Source organism: Spermophilus citellus (assembly GCF_964194105.1).
Source record: "Spermophilus citellus genome assembly, chromosome: 2".
Lineage (NCBI taxonomy): Eukaryota > Metazoa > Chordata > Mammalia > Rodentia > Sciuridae > Spermophilus > Spermophilus citellus.
The window spans coordinates 180,272,897-180,299,321 of NC_138183.1; the positions used below are offsets into that span (position 1 = coordinate 180,272,897).

The 26,425-nt window shown below is 35.5% G+C and overlaps 1 protein-coding gene across 1 annotated transcript in view; it reads left to right on the plus strand.

Moving 5' to 3' along the window:
• Positions 1–25,057, plus strand: part of CTSC (cathepsin C) — a 38,856-nt gene extending 13,799 nt beyond the window's left edge. The window contains exons 3-7 of the mRNA XM_081282553.1: positions 5,794–5,960; positions 9,335–9,490; positions 16,446–16,561; positions 22,294–22,425; positions 23,754–25,057. Of these exons, the coding sequence (XP_081138679.1) occupies positions 5,794–5,960; positions 9,335–9,490; positions 16,446–16,561; positions 22,294–22,425; positions 23,754–24,256 (1,074 nt within the window). The 3' untranslated portion in view covers positions 24,257–25,057. The remainder of the gene's footprint in view (positions 1–5,793; positions 5,961–9,334; positions 9,491–16,445; positions 16,562–22,293; positions 22,426–23,753) is intronic.
• The last annotated feature ends 1,368 nt before the right edge of the window (positions 25,058–26,425 follow it).

Consider the following 26,425-nt stretch of genomic DNA (forward strand, 5'->3'; position numbering starts at 1 on the left):
GGGGATGTGGCTCAAGTGGTAGTGCGCTCGCCTGGCATGCGTGCGGCCCGGGTTCGATCCTCAGCACCACATACCAACAAAGATGTTGTGTCCGCCGAGAACTAAAAATAAATATTAAAAATTAAAAAAAAAATATTAACCAAGGTTTTTTAAATAACAGGAAATATTAAATATTTAATGGTTAATATTAAATATTTTATTTGTTAATGTCACAAAATTACCCTAGTAAAAAATTTCATGATGATACCATTTGAAAGCAATGTAAAATATGCTTCATTATGATTTTAATTTCCAAATCAGTGTTAGAATCTACTACCAATAAATAGTTTCCATGACTAAATTTTCAGTGTTTGAACACAGTTTTCTAATGTATTTTAAAATCTTTTAAATAAGGGATTTAAAAAAAGAAAAAAAAAGACATTTTTAAACCTTATTAAATCACATCAAGTGAGTTCCCAAAGTAGTTGTGTCATTTTATATCCCCACCAATAGTATATAAGCAATTGTATTTTACTTGAGACAGAGTCTCACCAATTTTGCCCAGATTGGCCTCAAGGGATCCTGCTACCTGAGTAGCTAGAACTTAAGGCAACTCCATCAGTTGGTTTTGACACCACCTTTTTAAAAATATGAAAGTGTCATGGCTTTTGAAGAGTTTAGGAGAGTCACTGGTTTGCACTAGCAGTGGTAACAATTTAATAGACATTTTAACTGAAACATTTACTTTCTGGAAGAATGGCATTCCAAAGCGAATATCCTAGTCCTGGAGCCATTTCACACATCTACTTTCTAAACAAGACTAACAGAACATATTATACTTAGGGCAAGTGAACACTTTGCCATTTTATGTTTACATCATTAGTATTTGCAGATCCTGTTTTCTTTGCAAATATATTTTAAGCCACTTGTTCATTTTGTGAAGGTTACCTTTATGAAATCAGATGTTTATGTCAGTTAAAGCAGGAACAAAAAAGAATATGCCATGTCCCAACCATCTTATAGGTACTTTACTAGCACAATAATAACAGTGAAAGTGAACCTTGGATAGTGGAACTGACTGGGAGCATCAACGTTGATTTTTATATTAAATAATAGTGGAAGTTGTTTTTCAGCTTTATATCAAAAATATAAAGAAAAAATATAATACTTTTTCCCATTGTTCCAGTGGCTCTCATTTCACCTCCTTTTGGAAACCACTGCCTGATAGGATAGGCCCCACTGTCAACAGCTCAGTTTGTTGACAATTGGGATATTTGAATGCCTAGAAATTATTTGACTGCATTGATGAAGTCTTAAACAGCTTTGTACCCCACATAGCAATAGATGGTAATATTTTTATTGTTACTTGTTTGTGTTCTATATAAACTCTTCAAATTTTAATATCTTTACCCTTCATAACAATCCAGTGAATTAGTATCAGTTGCTGATATCATCCCCGTTTCAAATGAAGAAATTGAGGCTCATTAGTTTTAGCTTGTTCAAGGATACGTAAATAAGTGACAGAACTAGAATTTAAAGGGCAAAGTCTTTTTTACTAAATTGCCCCTGTCCTCTAGCCAGTGTGTTTCATAAAACAAATGTTTGAATATTTGCTAACTATCACTTTTGCCAGGAAAGTAGTGGAATGAGGTTTAAGTGATTTGTTTTTTACCCTCCTGAGTGTCAAAAACAGTGGAGAAAGAGATCTAGAATAAATAAGTTACTTATTTGTGTGTGTGGTGGTGGTGGTGGGGTGTCCCAATACCATGTAGGTCTAATTGGATAGTTCATAAAAATAATTGGGAAATTTATAAAATGAGATTTCAAGAATGTTTGACAGCTTACTGGTAATTTTGAAGAAGCAAATGAATAGTTAATGAATCATAGTTATTTTCTAATCTTAAGTGCTAGGGAGCTTCATCACATTTTAGGAAATTATCTACTTGTTGTAGTAGAAATTGGCATAAATGAATGGAAACTTGAATTGTCTCATCTGTCCAAAGCATTCTTTAGAGACTGATGTTTATATAAATGAAAACTCTTTGGAAAAAAAAAAATTGGCTGCATTTACAGCTGGATAGTGTGGCTAAAACTTCAACTTACAAATTTATGATCATGTCAAAAACTACATCAGATTTCACAGTAGCAGGAAAATGACAGATATCTTGGGAGCATTCAGTTCAAGAAAGTAACAGGTACAGTGAACAGTGCCTCCAATTCAAGTATCGAGTACTTGGCTTCAGAACTGTGAAATGTCTCTTTTGTAGTAAGTTGTATTGCCCTGCACAGGCCTGTCATGGCCTGTTACTGCAAACCTTCCCTACCTTTTATAGAATAACTTCACCTTCTAAAAAAATTACTTCAGATTGTGAAAACTATAGAATAATATAAAATTAATTTTAAAGATAAAATAATTCCATCAATTTAACGTAACAGAAGTGACATACGAATGGATATCATTTTTAGTACATTTTAGGATTTTAGTTATAACAACAAACAAAGTTGTAGTGTTTTAAAGGATTATTCTTTATAAATAAAGCATGGGCCTAGATCAAGAACTATTTGCCTGATTTTGTTAATTTTGAGCAAAACCACAGATGTAAGGATGTATGGTCAGGAAGCTCAAAGGGAAATTTTGGAACAGATCAGGAGAAGAAAACTGGCAATTCTGAAGTCTCGTTATGAGTTATAATTTGAGTCTCTTATGATATGTTGGCATCACAACACCTAATTATAACTTCTTATCTGATTTCAGTTTCTTGTGTTAGTATTGAAATGGGAAGGGCATTTGTTCTTTCTCTTCTATTACTCACTTTGCTTATTCACTCATTCAAGAATTAATTTCTTCCAAGTTCTAGACAGTTTGCTAGGTATGGAATAGATGAAAAATCCTGTTCTCACAGTGCCTATTTCTGTGTGGAAAGTACAACGTCATAGGCTGTTTTGAAACTTAAATGAGTTAAAAATACCACCTATGAGATGGAGTCTGTTATTATCAGCCCCGATCTTATAGATGAGGAAACTGAAAGTTCAGACAGGACAAGTCTGGTTTAGGATCACTTGCCCAGCAAGTGATCCAAGCCTGGGCTGCTAGAAAGTTTAGGAAGCCTTTACAGGGCATTAGGCAAACATTTGAACCTGACTTGAGTCTATTTAATCTTCTGAAACTTTTTTTAAGAACAGAATATACTGAAAAACAATGATCTTCATGACCTGGGAAACATTTGAATCCTCTCATTTTGTATCTTTTCTTCATTAAAGGGATAATGCTTGTTATCCCAAGAGATTTTTGTGAGCCTCAAAGAATATAGGAAGAAGTCCCTTTGGGGTATAAGCTTTTGCTGCATAGTTTTTAGGTTTCTCCCCTCAGTGTCTTTAGTAATTGTCTCTCTAGCTTTTTGTGAGAAAACACAAGAGTACAAAGAAATAAAGCATTTTACTGGGAATAATGTCTGGGTAGAGTAATCTTTGGTTATAAATTCTAGTTCAACTACCTTTATAGGTTTCATTTTTTTTCCAAGAACCTATAACCCAAAAGCATAATATAAATATAATTTATAAATATAAAGCATAATAAAATATAATCATAACCTCAAAGCAGCCATTAGCAATATATAAGCATGATGCTTTTTCAGTATATAACAACAGACAGGTCTCTCCAGCCTGTTTGTTTACCTCCTTCCTATAGAACTCATGAATTACTTAAAATGATAAGTAATATTTCTTTGAGTTGATACAGTGTACTTATTTTATATTTTCAACCATTTTTTGTGATTTTTAAAAATCTTGTTTCTGTTAACATTTCTGTTGTACTGCAATGAGTGCTTCCTGTGTATAGTATTATACGTGTGTGTGAGCGAAAGAAAGGAGAGGAGGGATGGTTTCTATAAGGAAAATCTCAAGAATTCTTAAAACATTGTCAGATTACTTTCTCAACAGAGGTGGGAGGGAGCAGTGGCTTACCTTTTCCTCTCCTTATTTCTAACATCCAGTAGAAGAAACAAGAATATGATCAGGAATCATGCTAAAGAGGAAACACACAATCAAACCCTAGAGGGTACAGGGTACATTGCATGAACCCGACAATATTAGGTTATTTTTGAGCTATGGAAATAGAACTTTAGGACTGGAGAGTGTGGTTCAATATTAGAGTACTTGCCTCACATGTTTGAGGCCCTAGGTTCAATATGATGTGTCTCTACTTGAGTAACATCCTGAAATACTATATAAGCTGAAAATAGTCATAGTGAAAGTGTATCTAATACTCCAAACCCACCATTCCAGCTGGGTAACGTGGCTGCCACAAACTACAGCTCACTGTCTCTGTTCACTTTCCTCTAAACCAGAGGATGCCAATCTGCAGATGTGTTCCAGTAAAAAGTATTATTAGCACTTGGTCTTGCTCATTCATTTATGATTTCCCTATGTACCTTTTATATTGTTTGGCCTAATTGAGTAGCTAAAGGCCTTTAATCTGCAAATCTGAAATATGATTTCTTTTTCGCCCTTAAAATAAGAAGTTTGCCAACCTCTGCAAACAAGTAAAGTAGCCTCCATTAGATTAGATCAGCAGTCCAAAAAGTATAGCCTCTATAGCTAAAACCAACCTACTGTCTATTTTTGTAAATAAATGTTTTATTGAAACATAACTGACTCTACTGAATCTGTGCCAGTTTGTTCATGTTTACTCTTTGCTCTACAATGGCAGAGTTGTATAGATGTGACACTGTGCAGAGCCTGAAGTATTTGCTGTCTGGCCTTTCTCGAAAATGTTTACAAACCTGCACTTGATCGTGGAATTGCCATATCTATGCCTTTGAGGGTATTTCCCCCCCTATTTTTCTTGTAGAGATGATAGAACTAAGGCCTAGTAAAATCTTGCACAAAGTTCAACAAAGAGTTCCATTCAATTGAGTCAGAGCATGAATTGCTTATGTCCCAGTTGCTCTTTGTAGAAATATGGTGTGACATTTTTCCTTTGTGGCTTCCATATGCTGTGCTCTCATTCTGCTTATTTGCTACTCCCCTGGGGATATGTTACTACATGAAGGTGATGAGGCTCTGGAGCCAAACATCTGAGTTCAAATCCTGGCTGTATCACTGTATAGTTATTTATCAGTGTTAACAGTGAAATATGACAAAAGGTCCTATCAGTGAAATAAAGTAGGGAGAATAGTTAGTAATAGTTAGTCAAGTTAGCCTAAACTGAGCTCTTTCATAATCAACATATCCTTATAGATTTATAGAAAATTTTTTTCACTTGTTTTGTTTTTTGCAGTGCTGGGTTCACACCCGAGCCTTCATACATGCTAGAAGTTTGCTGTATCACTGAGCTACATTCCCAGCCTTTCATTTGTTCTTATAGTTATCTAACGAAAGTCTTTTCTGAGTGGAAAAGAAGAGTTGGATAGATCATTGCCTTAGGTTGGAGTTACTCTGAGCCAGCTGAACAGCCACTCTGTTCTTTTTTTTTTTTTTCACTCTGTTCTTAATAAAGCTGAGTGTTGTTTACTTTCTCATAGGCATATTCCAAGGGTTAAATAAAGTAACTTGTGTAAAAATGTTTTGAATATGGCAGATACTCTAAAATGGCTTCTCTCCTTGCCTTTCATTTCTAGAAGTATTTTGTCATGTTCATTTTGTTTGGTAGTCAACATATACTACACATGCAAATTTTCTATTTGTTTTCTAAAATAATTCTTAGAATGTAACCTCAGGGTGAACGTGTTTGGGTTGACCGTGACTGAGGTCTAGGGAAATCGACTTGAGAGTTGAACACAGATTTCATTTGGCCTTTCCCTTATTTAATTACAGTATGAAGCCAAGGGCAGCAGAACAATCAGTTACTGCCACGAGACGATGCCCGGGTGGGTCCATGATGTGCTGGGCCGGAACTGGGCTTGTTTCATTGGAAAGAAGGTGAGAAGTACTCCTGAGAAAGTGAATGTGAACATGGCACCCCTTGAAAGATCCCAGGAAAAGTGAGTTGCTACAAGTGAAACTTGTGTTTCACTTTTTTAAACCTGTTTAATTTTGTTTATGTGTGATATGTTTAATTTTATTTATCACATATATGGTATGTGTATATCCATTCTTAGAAACTTTTATTTTGATTATATAGAATGTGTTTGAACTAGAAATAAGTCATGTCATATAAAACTTGAAAATGTTTATTACTATAATTGACAGAAGAAAAAAAATTAAAAACATTCCAAAGTAACACACCAATAGTAACTTTTTAAAAAGCTCATATAAAGAACTATGAACTCACTGTGTCCTCACCTGGCCCTCCTTGAATCTATCCTAAGCTCTTTCTTTAAGGACACCAGTTATACTGGAGTAGGGTCCATCATAATGACCCCATTTTATCTTAATTATCTCTTTAAAGGCCCTGTTTTCAAATAGCCACAAGCTGAGATACCAGAGGTTAGGATTTCAACATATAGATTTTTGAACGGTCAAAATGCAGTCTGTACCATGAAGCTAAAGTGTTTCTTAAATTAAATCTACTGTAAGTGTCCATGATCCACACAAACAAGAAATTTCAGACTTCGTTAGTTTTGAAAGTGGAAAATCAACAGCTATCATTACCTTTTCTGTTTTATTCAGTTAGAAAATCACTAAAAGTGTAATGAACAACTCATCCAAAGCCAGACAACACTGGCAACCAACCACTACAGCAGAGAGGGGTAAAGGAAGATGAGTTCCGAAGCATGAATTGCTCATTTCTGAAACTGACCGAGATGTAAACCAACTGATTTTTTTTTTTTTAATTTGATACCTCCATAGCTGCTGAGATTACAGGCATGTGCCATTGTGCCTGGCAAGTTTATTTTTTTTTTTTTAAATAGCTTTGTTTGACTTGATCCTTTAACAGCATATTTCCTACTAAGCTGTCCACTTTTTGTTCTACCATCTGTGATCCACTGTGTACAATTGTGTGTCATTAGATATTTCAAACGTTATTTTATTTAGTGAAGCTTCTAAGCAGAATCTATGTTGCCTCACCCATGAAATGAGCATGTGGGACTAAATTATCTTCTAGGTCTCTATCGGCTCTTAATGATCTGTTACCTATAGTAAGATACATTATTTTTAATCTCCTTGGATCTTAAACATCAAAAGTAATAGTGCTTAGAACCTCTGGTGGCATTTTGTCCTAACTGTAATGTGTATATCTGCAGAAGAGGTTTTATGAGATGTTATGAGTAGGCAAGTAGGGCTGTGTATGCTTCTGAGATATTGATAGGGAAAAGTGACTCCTTAATGGAAAATTTTTCAGAAATATTTCACTTGCAGGGGGAAAACCCTCCACACCAAATTTAAAATATGTTGTAGATACTATAGATAATATACATGTAGTCTGTGGGTACTATAGATATTACAAAAATTATAAAGATTTAAATATATATATATTTTTTACCAGTTCATGAAATTTAGAGAATTTTAAATATCTTAAAATAATGTGGTTATATGCATGCATTCTCTATTTCCCAAATGGTTCAATAGTTTAAAATGTCTCCTTTTTTTAAAAATACCTTTACTAAGTTGTAATTGATATACAACAAACCACATGTATTTAAAGTGTAGAAATGATAAGTTTTGATATTTGAATGCACTTGGAAAATAATTATAAAATCAAAATAATGAACATTGCTTATCACCTTCCCTCAATGTTTAGAATTCTTTTTCTTGCCTCTCCCAAGGTAACCATTGATCTGCTTTCTATAAATTTATTGTGCATCTTCTAGATTTTCATATAAAATAAGAAGTATGCAAATGTACATGTGTATTTCACAATTTAAAATTGACTCTGGCCCTTTAAGAAACACTTAAACAATTATATCACTTGGTTTTGTTTTTGCATGTTTTCCAAAATGTGACACAAGCAGTCTTATAACCTAATAAAGATACCCCTCTAATTCCACACATTGCAAGAACTGAAAAATAATTTTGATTAAAAAATTATCAATGTGATCACAAATTTTTCTTATTATTTGCTGTGCTCTTCATTTCTTTTTGATGAGATGAAAATACTTTCTCTACAAACATGAATTAAAAGAGAAAGAAAATTTCACAGTATGCTAAAATGTTACTCAGGTATATCTTGCTTTGCATAACTGACTGTTCATGGAAGTCTTGGATAGTGAATCACACTTACACCACAGAATGTTTTTAAATAGGGATAATAATGCTGAAGTCTGTAATCCCTAGTTCCTGGCACATAGGTTTGATGAATGTTTGGATTAAAGAAATAATCACCTCTTTTTTTAATGCTTTGTAACATGCTTTTTATGTGTTAATTTTTTTTACATCTCATCCAAGAATTTGTCATAAGATAAACCAGTTCTTCTCAAATTTTAATGCTATTGTGAATTACCTAAGGAAATTGTTAAAGTGCTGATTTTGTTTTAGGTGGTTTGGGTTGAGTAGAGTTGGCTTTGCTTTTCTTTCTTTTTTTTTTAAATTTTTTTATTAGTTGCTCAAAACATTACAATGATCTTGACATATCATACATTTTGGCTTTTCTTAAAAGCTCTCAGATATTATTGCTGATGTTGATTCAAGAACCATATTTTAAATAACAAGGATAAAAAAAAAATCCATACAGAATTCTTTTGAATTGTATAGTTATGTGCACACTATATTGATAGTGCATACAGTTTGTACTGTCTTCTTCTTTTTTTTTCTTATAAAGTTGCATTGTAGGAACTGTAGAGAGTGGGGAAAAGGTGAGATTCTCATACCACCACTTATAAATAAACATGGTTAGCAATTAAAAAAATATAACTATGGGCTAGGGATATACCTCAGTTGGTAAAGGGCTTGCCTCACATGCACAAGGCTCTGGGTCAATCCCCAGCACACCACACACACACACACACACACACACACACACACACACACACTAAATAAAAGCACTATATATAAATATAAATAAGATAAATAAATATAAATAAATGTACTATAGGTTTACAAAATTAATTCTATATAAACTGATTATCTTTTAAATATCAGTGTAGTACAAACTCTTCATATCATTAATAATCTTCTAAATATTTTTACTGAATAAACCATATAGTAAATGAAGTAGTTGTTTAATTCCTTATTTTAGAATATTCATTTAGGTTGTTTGCAATCTATCATGAATATAAAAGTGTTTCATTGAATATTATTATACATACATTTTAGCTAATTTTAACTTTGAGAAGAGACAATATGGTTCTAGGCTATTGCCAGTTGTCTTCCTAAAGGACAATACCACTCTCAACTTTTAGTTGAGAACCTATTTTAGTAAAGTTTAAATCAGCAAAGACTGTATCTGACTATCTCACTATCTCACTTTTGCTGGCAGGTATTCTACTAGGCTCTACAAATATGACCACAACTTTGTGAAAGCTATCAACACTATTCAGAAGTATTGGACTGCAACAACATACATGGAATATGAGACTCTTAGCCTCAAAGATATGATTAGGAGAAGTGGCGGCCGTCGTCAAAGAATCCCAAGGTAAAAACGTATGTCTCTTTATCACAAGTAGGAATTGTCAAATGCCATCTTCCAGCTAGCCCCACCTGGTTGCTTACTGTTTTATTGATCATCCCAATGTAATCTTTTTATGTTATCTTTTTAGATCCTCTTCCTCTCCTATTTATAGATATTCTATTGCTTTCCAAGTCCTATTTTGGGATTTTTCTGGGTAGTATCTCTTAACTTCCATTACTCCCTTTCTACACTGGTTTAGGGCTTTGTCATTACTCTTTTGTTCAATGGATTACTATCCTGCAGCCTTCTCTCTCTCTCTCTCTCTCTCTCTCTCTCTCTCTCTCTCTCTCTCTCTCTCTCTTTCTCTGTTTGGTACTGGGGATTAAACCCAGGGACACTTAACCTCTGAGCCACATCCCCAGCCCTTTTTAGTTTTATTTTGAGACAGGGTCTCTGTCAGTGGCTGAGGGCCTTGCTAAATTGCTGAGGCTGTCCTGGAACTTTGATACTCCTGCCTCAACCTCCCGAGTCTGGGATTACAGGCATTTGCCACCATGCCTGGCCCTGCTTCCTATCTCTTTGTGTCTGTGAGTTTGTTCTCTTATGCTCCCTGTCCCTAGTTTTACCCATTCTATGAAATTCAGCAAATTTTATCTTCCTATACTGTATTCTGCCCACTATCAAATGAATAAATTTACCCTGGTATCCAAAGTCATCTAAATATGATCATAAGTATATTTACTGCCTTGATCTTCTTTCAAACAATTTCAATTGATGATACCCAATTCCTGAAAACTCCCTTTTCATTTTACCTATTTTTACCACTCTCCTTTTGATACCCCTCAAATTGCTTACATTAATGGTCAAATATGCCACTTGGAAAAATCTGAAACTCTCAGGGCTTTAAGGTCAAGCAAATAAAATTTCGTATTTATCAATATATCTCCACTCTCTTCAGCCAAAGGTGGCATTTTCTCTCTTTAGTTTACAAGTGTCTTGGAGTATTTCTTACTTTGGAAAATTATGTCATAATACTTAAAATTTGTCTAATCAGTATAAAAATTTTTATAAAAACTGTAACTATAGCTAGCAAAGGGTTTAACATTTGTCAAGGGGCCAAGGATATTCCTGTGATGCCCATACCTTCTTCAGAAGAAATTGATAACATGATTAAAGGAAAGGGAATTACAAACAAATAAGGATCTAATGAAAGTTGATAAATTATGTAGGTAAGTTATTTTCCTTAGTATATTGAAATATTCTACATTTCTCAGAGAATATAGTGCTTAATTCCCTAAAATCTAAAATCCATGGTACAAATTTTCATTATTGCAACAGACAGTTGAGTAATTACTCACTTAACTAAGATGCATAACTAATTTTTTTCATCTGCAGATTGATAATCCTAATGCTATAGCATTTCCTAATTGGAAAACTATATGGAGTTTTGTCTTATTCAGCTGATAATGTTTCCCTGTAATTGTGACCCTTTCTCAAATAATCTTCTGTGGTGTTTCTCAGAGTGTATTCTGGGTCTGGGAATTTCCAGTCCACAAGATGCTCTGGCCAATCAAACTTGAGAAAAGGGAGCATATCATACATATGCCCCTCTTGGAGTCACTAATCAGAGTCCTGTTGGGTCTATGTGAGGCAGGAAGTTAAAATGTATTTAATAACAAAAATCCAAAGGAGTCTTCAGAGTGGGAGTTTTAACAGTTGAGCCTGGGAGACTGGCCTCTGAGCCTCAGACACAACAGCTCTGCCATGTGTCATGTGTTGTGCTTCTGAAGGACTATTCTGCTTGGTTAGGCTCTCTAGTTCATCCAGCCAGTTCTGTTTCAGAGGAGGGCTACCTTTAGGGAAGGCTGCTTTTACTACTCAATCTCCATAGAAAGTTTAAGATAAGGAGATGGAATCAAATGAATAGGAAATACTGAAACAGATATTACAGTCTGCTGACAGATTCTTAGTAGCTTTTTTGTATAAAACTTAGTTCTGTTATAATAATGCAGTAATGCAATAGAAACTTTCAGATTCTTTTTAATTTTTTTTTTTTTTTTTTGTACCAGGGATTGAACCCAGGGGTGCTTAACCACTTAGCCATATCTCCAGCCCTTTTTATATTTTATTTTGAGACCTGGTCTTGATAAGTTGCTTAGGGCCTTGATAAGCAACTTGCTGAGGCTATATTTGAAATCTCGATCCTCTTACCTCAGCCTCTCAAGCTACTGGGATTATAGTCATGAACCACCATGCCCTGCTCAAAGATTCTTTCTTAATGTGTTTTTTTTTTTTTTTTTTTTTTTGTTATACGTGGGCACCATATCTTTATTTTATTTATTTTTATGTGGTGCATATCACTGAGCCACAACCCCAGCCCCAAAGATTCTTTTGTTTTAAATTTATTTATTTATTCTAATTTGTATACATGACAGCAGAATTCAATCCATAGTACACATACAGAGCACAGTTTTTCATTTCTCTGGTTGTACACAAAGTGGAGTCACACCATTCGTGTCTTCATACATGTAATTAGGTAATGAAGTCCATCTCATTTCACCATCTTTCCTACTCCCATGACCCCTCTGTTCCTCTCCCTCCCCTTTCCCTTATCCAAAGTTCCTCCATTCCTCCCATGCTCCCTCCCACCCCCATTATGGATCAACATCCACATATCAGAGAGATTCTTAATTTGAGGCTTAGGGTGTCTGTAAAACAGCTGATATTCCAGACAAAAATTGTTTGAGTATCTCTTTGAGTCCAGAATTTTTACCAGATTTCTGAAGAATCTGGATTCAAAACCTTAAGAGCTAGGTGTATACAGTGTCCTTAAAATGTGTATAATTCTCTTTTTGGCATCCGCTTGAACTCCCATTTCCCTCTTTTTATTTTCACCCAGTAAGCTTCACTTCTTGTTTTTTTTTTTTTTTTTTTTCTATGTATGAGTATATTGATGGACAAATACCCTGCCTTATAGAATGGTGGGACATGAAAATTAACATTTAAATACTTGTTCTGTGCCAGATACTCAATTAAGTGTCTCAACATCTTACTTAGGACTCTTAATGACATGAATGACAATGACAGTTTTTATCACCGTAGCTGCTTCTTACAGACTTGGAGATAGGTACTGTTAGCCATTATCACACTACTACTACTACTACTACTACTACTACTACATTGACTTTACTTAACAACCCTTTGAGGTAGGTAAGATTATAGCCATTTAGCAGATATAAACTAGTTTTGTGAAGTTAAGTTCTTTGCTAATGTCACAGCTACTGTGTGGTAAAGCTGTTTATATCAGGGTGACAGAACCAAGATAGATGCCTTGAAATTGCATGATACTGCCAAACTTAAATTTCTCTGTTATTATTCATATTATTTACTAATTTTTACGTATCTGAGAAAATTAGTTTATATGTATTGATTGAACTTTTTAATTCCTCAATATAGTGTGCAGTTCAGGAAATGGATCTTAAAAAAAAAAAGTGTAACATAAGCAACTAAAACCATTATCACTCAAAGATGACAGGCATAGGTGAGAGTGGATTGAAAGTATAATAACTTTTGCTTTGTAACTATAAGTTGACCACTCTGTCATCTTGATTTTTTTCTGTTGTGATAATTCTTTTGATTACAAAATTTCATTTGATTGACACCTCTTGCATAAAATCTGAGAGAATTTAAATATTCTTAAGTCTTTTAAATCCTTGAGTAATAAGGATAATGAGCATAATATTAGCATTTTCAATTTAGACAGCATTTTCACATATATATATATATATATATATATATATATATATATATATTCATATATAGAATCTGTGTGTATATAATTGTCATTTGATTTTCACCCTGACATAGAAAGAAAAATAAGTATATCCTACTAGTTCATGTTTAAGAAGAAACAGGTTTAAAAACATTATAGGACTTACTATCATAATATTAGTAAATAGCTGAGATATGTCTAGAATTCATGAACCTTGCCTACTCTGCCAGTGTCTTACTGCTAATTCAGTCTTTGGAACTTCTCTTGATTCAATCCTAAAGCAGCATGTTATATATTAAGTACCTCCAAACTTATATTCACTTAAAACTAAGTGATTCACATATAAGATTCAGGGTTGTATGTTTTCTCTCATATGTGGAAGCTAGAGAGAAAAAAAATAAAAGAAAGGTGGTGGGTGAAAATCAAAAGGAGATCAGTAGAGGAAAGGATCAGAAGTGGGAGAAGGGGAGGGAGGGAGAAGTGCTGAGGAGTGATTTGGCTGAATTATGTTGTTATGTGTATATACGAATATGTAACAACAAATCCCATCATTATACACAATTACACTGCACCAATAAAGTGTGGAAAGAGAAAAAAAAAAGATTCAGAAGGATACATTTCCTGCTTAAAATGATTCCTAATTTTATCATTTTAGGCACCACCCACTTTAGCCAATGGCCACAAGTAGGTAGCCACTCTCCAGGACTGACTCTGCTGTATTGACAGAGCACCCACATCTTTATCCTGGCCTCCACATGAACACCCCAGGTGTTTTTTGTTTGTTTACAGACTGTCTTATTCTACCAAAAATGATCAAATCTTACCTGCATCAAAGATTGTTTGAGTGATGCTCACTCAGTCTTAATTCCAAGAGGACTTCTTATTTCTAGACCCATAATTTTAATATGGTAATTCTCCCCATGAAATTTTAATTTAATATAACCAAGTGAAATAGAAATTATTGAACACACTTATATTTAGTCCTTGAACATTATAAACTTGACAATATCTTAGAGATCGGGTAATTATATTAAGAGAGGAGCACATATAATAACAGATTCTAATATAACTATTTTGGTTTTTTTTCTAATTTATTTTTTGATTCATTGGCAAATTTAGTGTGCCAGCTAAGCTGGTAAAAGTAGGAAAACTAGAAAACACAGGCACAAGCATTCCTATGTATAAATAGGCATTTTAGAATACATACCTCCACAGTGTGTTGCCTGGACATTTGGGTATATTTATCTTCTGCTTGTTCTTGTGTTGGTAAAGGATACAACCACAAATCCAGTAAATGAAATAAAAAACCTGAAAAAAAATTGCAAAACAATTTATTTCCTTTCAAAATTTGTTTGTGCCCTATTGTTTGGTACTGGGGATTGAACCCAGGGGTGCTTAACCACTAAGCTACTCCCCAGTCCTTTTTCATATATTATTAGAGACAGGGTTTTGCTGAGTTGCTCAGTGCCTCCCTAATTTGCTGAGGCTGACTTTGAACTTGTGATCCTCTTGCCTCAGCCTCCTGAGCTGCTGGGATTCCAGGCATGCATCACTGTGCACCCTATTTTTATTCCTAAATCTCAAATCAAATATCCCAGGTTTGTTTTCTCCCATCATGTATGTAAAATTGTACTACAAAGCTTTTTATATATATCTTGGTTATCCTGGGGCATTTACAATATTAACTATAACTTTATTATACTCATTATAATAATTTCTGTATGCTTCATGTCTTTTAATATTGTCTTCCATGTTGCCTAAGTCTGCCTCATGTTCATTTCATATCGTATAGACCTTCAACTAATCTCCTGGCTAAGAAAATATTTTAATGACTAATTAATTGACATTTCTGTATAGAATATTCTTTCTGGTCCATAAAATTGTCAAGGTTATTATGACTTTTCAAATTATTTATTGGTATTTTCTTCTTTGTTCCATCTCACTTCAATTTTGTCCTGTGTCATCTCTGAGTGGAGAGGGAACCTCTGGGGAATAAGTGCAGAGACTATGAAGTAGTCCAGAAGGGGCCTTTGCCATTGACTAAAATAGACCTACTAAAAACCAGTTGCTGAAAAGTTATTACACAATGGTATGACAATACCATATTATGTAAGAAATTCAAATGGTTTACAGTAACAGAAAAATGAATGTTACTACCGTGTAAAAATAATGCCCTAAACAAAAGAGTTGAAGAAACATAGAGGGAAGAGAGTGAATTTTCCTTGGACTTTGGTGGGTGGGAGCTGAGTAGTTTTTAAACTCAGAAGTTACAGGAAGACTCTAAGAGGAGTTTTAACTGGTGTTCAACAGGGATTTTAGATAAAAGGAGCAACAACCCAAAGACATGGAACAATGATGGCATTTGGCTGACTTGGAAACTCCAGAAAGTCTGTGTCTGGAGCTACAGCTGTGTGTGTGTGTGTGTGTGTGTGTGTGTGTGTGTGTGTGTGTGTGTGACAGAGAGAGAGAGAGAGAGAGAGAGAGAGAGAGAGAGAAAACACATGTGCATTCATGTGAGCATATATGAATGAGTGGGTATATCTGTCTTAAATCTCTAATATAATATAGAGATGCTTGTGGAATAATTTTCTCATTTCCAGAAAAATATCTTTTCATTCAGAGGCCCAGGAAGCTTTCATTTGCATGTCTAACTTTCCAACTATATCATATAATGTATAGTTCTATAATGAGAAAACAGTTTTATCTGTCACTTGTAAAGCTAGACTGTCTATACTTTGACTTTTTCCTTCTTTGATAACTTCTTTCACAGCCATGCCACTAGTAACACCACTATCTCCTGAGTCAAAAACAATTAGTCCTGTCTTTATCTCTACCTCTCTTTATATGCCATCTTCAATTTCTTATATCTCCTTTCTTGTTCAAACTGTCCAAAGTGAGAATAAGAACACAGCTTTTTAGGTGTACTAAAAATAGCATTGCAGTGATATATGAAACCGGTATCATTTCATGAGAGAGAGTAACTAGATGCTGAAAAAGAAATGTTTATTGAAAGCTACTTATGAAACTGAGTTGTATAATTGGCACATTGTGCAATAGATACACTGAAACACTCATGGGACAATTGCTTTTTGGATCTGAAGCTAGATGCTAGCTAGATTAATAGTTGAAATCATGGAATTAGAGTTTAGAAAATCATCCTCAAAGGAAAAACTGTATATTGATGTCATGTATATCTTTTCATCTTAGGCCAAAACCTGCCCCACTGACTGTTGAAATACAGCAAAAGATTTTAAATTTGCCAGCATCTTGGGACTGGAGAAATGTTCGTGGTATCAATTTTGTTAGCCCTGTTCGAAACCAAGGTAAAAAACAAAACAAAACAAAACAAAAAAAAAACAATAACAAAAACTGAGTTTTCATTAATTTATTCTGAACTATTCATTGAACATTTGCTATATACCAGACTCTTAAGGTTTTGGTGATATAGAGGTGGAAAGAATGTGATCTATTTTAGTAAAGGAATGTTTAAAAATGTGGCCTATGAATTCTCACTCTTTTCATTTGTATCCATGGCAGACTTTGGTCATAGGTAATCTTTGCAACTGAGGTCAACATTTCTTCAGTTTCTTCCACATATTGTTTCAAGTAAATAGCAATGATTAGAGTAATATGTAATCCAACTCATTTGTCTTGTGAGTAGGAAACTCTGCTGTAGAAATGAAGAATCATATACAATTAAAATGGTCTTCCTTATATGCATGGGGTTGCTGCCATCCTTTGTCAGCTGTCTTTTCAATCCCCCATCATTTAGACTTGAATTACTGTATGAGCCAAGAAGATGGCATTTTAGAATTTTATTCTGGAAGGTTTTTTGACCTATTTAAGAAACCTTAATTCATTTTATATCAGAATATGTATTTGATGGTAAGTACAAACCCAGTTTCCTGAATCACAGCCTGGAAGCAGAGCTCAGGATTGTCAAAAGTATCACTGTAATTGAATTCTGTTATTTCCAGAAATTTGATACAATGAGTTGATTTAGTAAACTTTCTTTATCTTCACTTGGTAGCAATTTATCTGTTAACCTAAGTTTTACCCAACAGTTATTTGGAGAATCTTTTGTGTCATATAATTTGCACATGCCTAATCTAAAAATCTTCAATGTTCTAAAATAGAAAACTTTTTGAGTGTCATCTCAAAAAGGTTCAGCTTTCCTGGCATCTATCCTCAGCATGAGGAAGTTCAGGAACCCACTGTTTCATTCTGAGTGTATGAAGCTTTCAGCAGGTCTAATAGCAGCCAGTGGGCACTAAGACTCACCAACTCTAGGGAAAGTAGATCTTGAAATCTTTTCTTCTCTACCTTCTCTGTTTCCTGGAGAGAACTTTGAAAAGGTGGGATTGGAAATGAGGAAATTTGAAGATAATTGATAAAGGAATGCAAAGTAAAAATAAAAGGTCGATATTGAGAGAATTAAAATTTACCCCATGACCAAACAAATCCTCTATATGCCTATTGTAATGAAAGCAAGTAATTTATTGCATATCATGTTTTGACTGGATTATCGAGAACCTAGGACATGGTTAGCTCTCCATAATGTAAGCTACCAGTAGCACATTATTGCATCTGTTATTGTTTATAGAAAAAACATTGAACTATGTTAGGAAGTTTTTATAATGGCAGAGGGCATAAAGACTAATATGGAAAAAAAGACTAATATGGCATAGCTCTTATCCTAGAGACTTACAGTTCAGCAAGATTTGCAAGCAAAACTCTTTAAGGTAAAATGTGATAACTGCTTTAATGAAGTATTTATAAAATTCAGTGGGAGAATAGGAGACGCTTGAAGGAAAAGTTTAATTTCCCCCTCATCCTCAAAAATATGATTGATAAGTAATAATAGGAATAAATTTGGGAAAGAAATTTGACTTTCTAAAGCAAATTCTTGGATGGTAGTTTTCTTGTAATTTGGACAAACTATCGTTGTCTCCAGTGCTCCCTATTCCTTGAGTGTTATAAATATGATTTCTACAATCAGCAATTTTAAAACAAAGAACTTTGATTAATTGCTTTTGAATTGATTTCTTATCTGTACTAGTACATAGAGTACTTGAGGAAATAATGTCTTTAAAAGTTCTTCATTAAGTTTCCACTAATTTTAACAATTTCTGTGTTTGAAATAACCCAAAATTCTGGATTAGCTACAGTAGGGGAATTCACAACTTTTATCTACTTGGAGAGTAAATCAAGATGAAAGAAACAAGAAACATTAGTAAGACAAATAAGGTTTTACGTTTATACTTGATAACATCTTTTAGAACAAGTCATTGTCTGGCTGGGCACCATAACATACATTTGTAATGCCAGTGACTCAGGAGTCTGAGGGAGGTATGTTGCAAGTTCTAGGACAGCCCCAGCAATTTAGTGAAACTCTAAGCAATTAGGGAGACCCTAGACCCTATCTCAAAAAAAAAAAAAAAAAAAAGGTAGGGGACTGGGGATGTAGCTATGGTAGAAGCACCCTGGGTTCCATCCTTACTTTTAAAGCAAATACAAACAACAAAACAAACTTTATAACTAAATTCACTCTAGGCATGAGAGAGAAGGGAAGTTAAAGAAGTTGGGCAAGATGGACTTCCTTTATTCTTACCGCTGTGCTGCATTTACTTATTATTGTGTCTTCAAGAGAGAAGAGGTATGACTCACATTGGCCACATCAATTTTCCTTATGTTTAAAATCATGTCCTTTAAGTCCCAGTTTTAAGGACTGTTTATTAGAATAGGGCCTTAAACTGCCTTAACTACCTGATCCATCTTAGGTAGAAGATAAAAAGAAATTGCTGTAGGATCAGGTGACTTGCCCTGCATCACATGGCTAATGAGTGGTAAAGCAAAAGAGGAGGGGAAAAAAGAATCCTTGGGCTGGGGATATAGCTCAGTTGGTATACAAGGCCCTGGGTTCATATGCCCAGCACCACACACACATACACACACACACACACACACACACACACACAAAGAGCCAGACACAGTGGTGCATGCCTATAATCCCAGCAGTTTGGGAGGCTGAGATGGGATAATCAAGAGTTCAAAGCCAGCCTCAGCAACTGTGAGGCACTAAGCAAGTCAGTGAGACCCTGTCTCTAAATAAAATACAAAATAAAGCAGGGGATGTGGCTCAGTGGTTGAGTACTGAGTACCACTGCCCCCCCCCCCCAGCCCCTGAGTTCAATTCCTGTTACCAGAATTAAAAAGAAAGAATCCTCACTTTTTCCTCCTGGTTCAGTGTGTTCTCCACTGTTAGAAGACATACCATTTGAAAAACCCATTATCTCTTTGTGATTATGGAAATAAAGTCATTGCACAGCTCTGACTGAGTCAAAGCCACTTCTTATTTGTCATTGCCTGGTAGTCTTCTTAAGGTAGAATGTTTCTTGTAGAATCTAGACTAGCCTTGCCTGTTTTGGCCGGGGGGGGGGGGGGTACCGAGGATTGAACTTAGGGGCACTCCACCACTGAGCCACATCCCTAGCCCTATTCTGTATTTTTATTTAGAGACAGGGTCTCACTGAGTTGCTTAGGACCTCACCCTTGCTGAGGCAGGCTTTGAACTCAGGATCCTCCTGTCTCAGCCTCCCGAGCCACTGGGATTATAGGCATGCACCACCGCGCCTGGCTTAGCCTTGCCTTTTGAAGCCAAGCACCAATTACCTTGGCAGCTGTTGTTCTTCTGGGAAAGGCACGAGCTTGAGGGAGGTGATTGCTGTGTTAACAGGGCACACCTAAGCCCTTGATTCCACTCTCATCCTAGAGAGACTTGCAGCCTGTGCCCGCCATAATACGTGATGTCACATAATGAGAGATTATTTTCATGGCTGATGTGCACTGAGGAAGGTAGATGGCCCTAATGGGACCCTTTCTAGACTCTCTTGGGATGTGTTTTTTCTTGTAAGCCTTTGGTGTCTCACTGACTTTGTCTGTATTTTACCCATCTAGTACTTTGACATTCTATCATTTGAAAGAGGCATTGTAAGCATAGTACTATCTGGCTGGTTTTAATAACAAAAAAAATGTGTTTAATTTTGGTTTTTATTGGCTATTTAGTGACAAAGAAAGGAATTTCAGAGTGCTTTAAAGTACATACAGGTTTACAAGCTGAAAGGGACCCTAATCCTGCATTAGGGGACCATAAGGCTTTGGCACTTGTGTTAGCTGTGTGTTCTTGAACAGGTCCTGGCTTCTTTGGGGGCCTCATTTACACATTAAGTGAGTCATTTGTACAGTAGGGGAATTCCAAGTCCCCTTTACAAGTGTTTCTCTTCTAACATTCATAATTTAAAGATCATCAACAGTAAGTAAAGTATATAATAAAAATAAATCTGAGATTTTTTTAGGAGAATAATTTTGGGAAACATCAGAAATGATAGTAGCTAATAGGACTGGGTCCAGGACCCTGGAGTACTGTGGAGGTTCACATTAGAATCCAGGACTCTGCCTCTCTCATAGCTTAGAAGTAAGTAAAGTTTGACTACTTCCCTATATCACTTTATTTCTTGGATGTAAATATATCTCTCCGTGTTTATCCTAAACTCATTCTTTCTACAAACATGAATCAAGTTCCTTCATTGGAACCAAGAAAAAGAAAACATTTCCTGTGGCCACTTAAGAAAATGCATGGTTTACTTTGAGGAAAACAGTGTAACTATCTCCAGTAGAGTTAGAATATTAGAGGCTGAGTGGTGTCCTGGTTTCCCTTGCCTCTAGGAGGGATGTAATCATTGCTTTAAGAAAGGAAAAACGGGGGCCCTGGAAACATTTGAATGTATAATACTCTTCAATACGTTCCTCCTTAAAGAAGCAATTACTAAATTCAGATTTACTGAAGAGACTTATCTTTATGTAGATGATTTGAATTATATAATTGTTCATAAATCTCATTTTATATTCATAAGGGAATGCTCACCATTTAAATCATTCAGATAATTTGGTTAAACTAATATATTAAAAAATGAAATAACATGCCACTTGTGTAGATTTGGATTTATCTTGGATTTGGGCCAAGCATATCACCATGTTGATTTTGTGTAAGTGGCAGATGTGAAAGAGGCCACATGATAGAAGTGATATTAAAATCATGTGCTCATTTCTTAAAAAAATGTAACAAGTAAAAAGTCCCATTTTTTTGTATATATGCTATATTTTCTTATAGGTATTTATTTATTTTTTTTTACTCACATAGTTTGGAGAAACATACTAAATATTGCTCATATAAGTTATCTTGTAATAAAACATTTTCCCTTTTCTTGAAATAGCAGTTATACTTCACCTTCTCAGTGCTTACCTTACGCAGCAGAATAGGCACTCTTTCTTGGGCTATTGTATTCTCTCTCCTCCACTCAGGTTAAATCAAGCTCTCTACAACACACACACACTGGTGTCATTCTTAGAATCCAACATAACTTTGGAAAGTGCTGCTTTTTGTAGTCTATTCAGATTGCTGTAACAAAGTATCATTGAGTTTATAAACAATAGAAAATCACTTTTCACAGTTCTCCAGCGTGGGAAATCCAGGATGTCAGTGCCCACAGATTGGGTATCTGGGGAGGGTCCACCTGCTGCCTCTAGACTGCCTTCCTTTTCTGTAACCTCATGTAGTGGAAGGGATAAGCTATCTCTGTTGGTCTCTTCTATAAAGGGCACTGCTCCCATTCATGAGGACTCTGTTTCATGACCTATTAACTTTCAAAAGCCCCATCTCATCAACAAGAGTTTTGAGGGGAGCATAGATATTCCACTTCATTTGAGATATTTAAAAGCTTAGCTCACACGTGTCCCTCCACAGTTCTCTCTCAGCCTGATGGCTTAGAATGTTGTGGACATAAATTCTTTCTTCATTATCAGGAATGCTGTCAAATGCATCTCAGATGTGGTATTTGTCGATTATTCTTCTATATTGTACTGACTCTTAGGAGCAGTAACAACATTCAATATAAATACTATACTAGTGAATCTTATCCAGTCCAATTTTTGTATGATTCTTTGTGATGCTTCACATGTCTCTTGGATTTTACACACATTTCTTTTCCATTTCCAGGATCTTGTGGAAGCTGCTATTCATTTGCTTCTATGGGTATGTTAGAAGCAAGAATCCGTATATTAACCAACAATTCTCAGACCCCAATCTTGAGTCCTCAGGAAGTTGTATCTTGTAGCCAGTATGCCCAAGGTAAGTGTTGTATTTCAGGCACTATTTTATGAGTTCCTTACCTATTTGCAGTTGGCCATTGCTGACAAAGGCAAAAGGATGGTGTAATAGAGTATCACAGAACCCCAGAACAAATTTCGCCTTGCACAAATAGATGGTTTCTCATGGAATTTACTGCACTGTGCAGCAAAATGTCAACAGTTACTATATATTGAGTGAGTACTGCCTCTTATATACAGAATCTAACTGTGCACAAAACCATGAGAACAAGCAGGAATAGTTCCTATTTCTAGATAGGGGACAGGCACAAAGAAGTTTTATAATATTGTTAGGGTCACACAGCTTTAGAACATTGAAGTTTGGGTTCCAAACATGGTCTCATTCCAAAGCTTAATTCCTACTAAAACCTATGAATACTGGTTTCATTCTAGGATAATTTTTAAACTGAGTACTTAGGCTTCCAGAACAGGCCATATATAATGTATAAGAAGCCCAGTTGCAACTGATTCTGAGAAAACTGTTGCCATTTCAAAGTTTTCCTCTGTCAGCCCCATACTGACCACTGGAAGGTTTTCCTGTTCTCCACTGGAACTGCTGGTGAATGATTACTTGTCAGTGAGCCTTTCATTCTTTCTGAAATAATTACTAAATACCAACACTGTAGCTGTCATGCCCTGTGGGCTGTGATATATAAAGGCAGTCTTTACCCACATGAAGCTTACAATTAAGTGAGAGAAATAGAAATTAAATAATTATAATGATGAGAAGAATGTTGATGAAAAGGTATAGGGTTGTGGGTGTGTTTCATAGCCAGTAATCAGAGGAATGTGGGAGAAGTCCTTGGCAGGAGGTTTCCGGGGAATACTTACCTGTGGAGGAGCCAAGGTGTGTATATCTAGCTCTTTAGCAGAGACAGTGATCACTGACTTTTGTTGTATTTGCATAAAGTAATTAACTTAATCCTTGGTACTATTAACATTCGTATTTTACAGAGGGTCAGAGAAATTAAATTCTTCACATAGCTTTGTGTTTATACCTACGTGGGTATAAACATAGGCTTATATGTTTATATACACAGGCTTCAGAGTCTTCCCACTTAACCACTGTGCTATAGTTACCTTCCATGTTAGGTGCTCAATTAGCATCTATTAAGTTGGTGGGTAAAAGGATAGTGAGGTAGAAGGCAAACAGGAGGATGCATGAAGTGACATGTAAGTTAAGAGCATGAATGAAGGACAAGAAAAGAAGAAACATACATGAAGAATAACAGAGCAGAGAAGAAGCATATATGAAGTCATAATATCTACTGTGCCCTTTTCTAATAAGCCATCCATGTTATTCATCCTCAGGCTGTGAAGGTGGTTTCCCTTACCTCATCGCAGGAAAGTATGCCCAAGACTTTGGGCTGGTGGAAGAGGACTGTTTCCCCTACACAGGCACCGATTCCCCTTGCACAGTGAAGAAGGACTGCTTTCGTTACTACTCTTCTGAGTACCACTATGTGGGAGGTTTCTACGGGGGCTGCAATGAAGCCCTGATGAAGCTTGAGCTGGTCCATCGGGGGCCCATGGCTGTTGCTTTTGAAGTGCATGATGATTTCCTGCACTACCACAGTGGAATCTATCACCACACTGGGCTGAGAGACCCTTTTAACCCCTTTGAGTTGACAAATCACGCTGTCCTGCTCGTGGGCTATGGCACTGACTTGGCCACTGGGATAGATTACTGGATTGTGAAAAATAGCTGGGGCACCAACTGGGGGGAGAGTGGCTACTTCAGGATCCGCAGAGGAACTGACGAGTGTGCCATTGAAAGTATAGCAATGGCAGCCACACCGATTGCTAAATGGTAGAGTGTACCTCCCACTGTTTCAAACGGGTCCCTACCAGTGGTAAAAAGAGTTGAGTGATTCACATACTTGAGACTTTTACAATAGCAATTGCAGAAACTTATAAGTCCCAAAAAATTTCTGTGAAGATTTTTGCCTTTAAAATCAAAACCACCCTTAATTTTTATGTATCTTTCTGTCAATCCCTGACCTGCTTTTTTCTAAGTACTCAGTTAAATAACATTTTTGTTAGTGAAGGTTAAGCTGTCAGGTAATGGGTTTTGTTCATGATTTCTGATTCAAGCAAATGTTATATTTTAAAAAAATTGATGTGAAAGTATATCAGTTATTAAATTGTACAAATCACAAGAAAATATGGCAATGATTATTAAAATTGTTTACAATTTTTTGTAACTGTTCACATGATGTGTTTTATAGAATGTCTGTGTGTGTTTAAGAGAATTTTTACCATTGATTCCTTCAGTTAGATTCACTTTTATCTTCTACAGAAGTACATCTTCTGGAAGGAAACAATTTGAGAGTATTTCAATTAGGAAAAAAATATTTGAACCTTTATGACAAGGGATATACTCAGTTAATGCCTCATGAACCCAAAGATCATCCCTGAATATTTGATAAGCCAGAGACCATTATTGAAAAAAAGGAGTTTTGATATAATTTGTATATTGTTTAAACTATTTCTTATGTATGTATTTTGCATTTGGTTAAACTTAACTGGTGAATACTAATACCTGAATGAGTATAATTTTGTTTTGTTTGTTTTGTTTTGTTTTGGTACGAGGGATTGAACTCAAGGACACTCAACTACTGAGCCATATCTCTATCCCTATTTTGTATTTTATTTAGAGACAGGTCTCCTTAAATTGTTTAGCGCCTCACTTTGGCTGAGGCTGGCTTTGAGCTCACAATCCTTCTGTCTCATTTTCCCCTCAGAGCCACTGGGATTACAGGCATGTGCCATTGAGCCCAGCTGAATGAGTATAATATTGGAAGTTCAGATGTGGATGGCTCTTTGAGGCCTCCAAGGGATATTTTAAAATGGCATGAAACCTCTATGCTAAGTAAACATTCAGCAGTTATTGGAAATAATGTGACAGCTCACATGATCCAGTAGGTGTTTATTTAGCATAGAGAAGGAAAAGTGTACACTCATATATTGCTGTTGGGACTACAAAGTGGTGCAACCACTCTGGAAAGCAGTATGCAAATTCTTCAGAAAAACTTGGAATGGAACCACCATTTGACCCAGCTATCCCACTCCTTGGTTTATACCCAAAGAACTTAAAAACAGCATACCATAGAGATACAGCCACATCACTGTTTATAGCAGCTCAATTCATAAAAGATAAGCTGTGGAACTAACCTAGGTGCCCTTAAACAGATGAATGGATAAAGAAAAATGTGGCATATACATACAATGGAAAAAAGAATGCTTTATGACATTTGCTGGAAAATGGGTAGATCTGGATACTATCATGCTAATATCATGAAATAAGCCAATCCCCAAAAAACAAAGATCAAATGTTCTCTCTGATATAAGGATGCTAACACACAAGGGGTGTGGGAGGGGAAAATAGAAGTTCAGTAGATTATACAAAGGGGAATGAAGGGAAGGGAGTGGGGTACAGGAATAGGAAAGATGGTGGAATGAATCTGACTTAACTTTCCCATGTACAACTACAAGACTGGGATCCTAATTAGAATATGATGTATTCCATATTTGTATAAATACGTCAAAATATACTGTACCATCATGTATTATTAAAAAGAAATTTTTAAAAAATAAAAATTTTAAAAAGATACAATGTGACAGGCAAATTACGTAGTCAGAGCTTGAAAACATAATCCAGAACCAGAAAGAAGCTTTTAGGAGTTCTAAGGGACTGTGAAGATCATACAATCTGACCTCCTCTTCAAATAGATAGACTGCAGCTTAGTAAAAGGGCAAGTGACTCATCTCAAGCAATATAGCTGGTAAGTGATGGAGTTATGATTAAACTTAGATCTTCTAAATGTGGTTATCCTGGAGCACCTTAGAGAACTTTTTACCAGAATATGTATAATTACCAAGGATATGGGATTACCAAGAATATGCATGCTTGAAAATTCCTCCTTGACATTGTCTGAGTTTTGTCTTAAACCTGATTTGTGTGTGTGTGTGTGTGTGTGTGT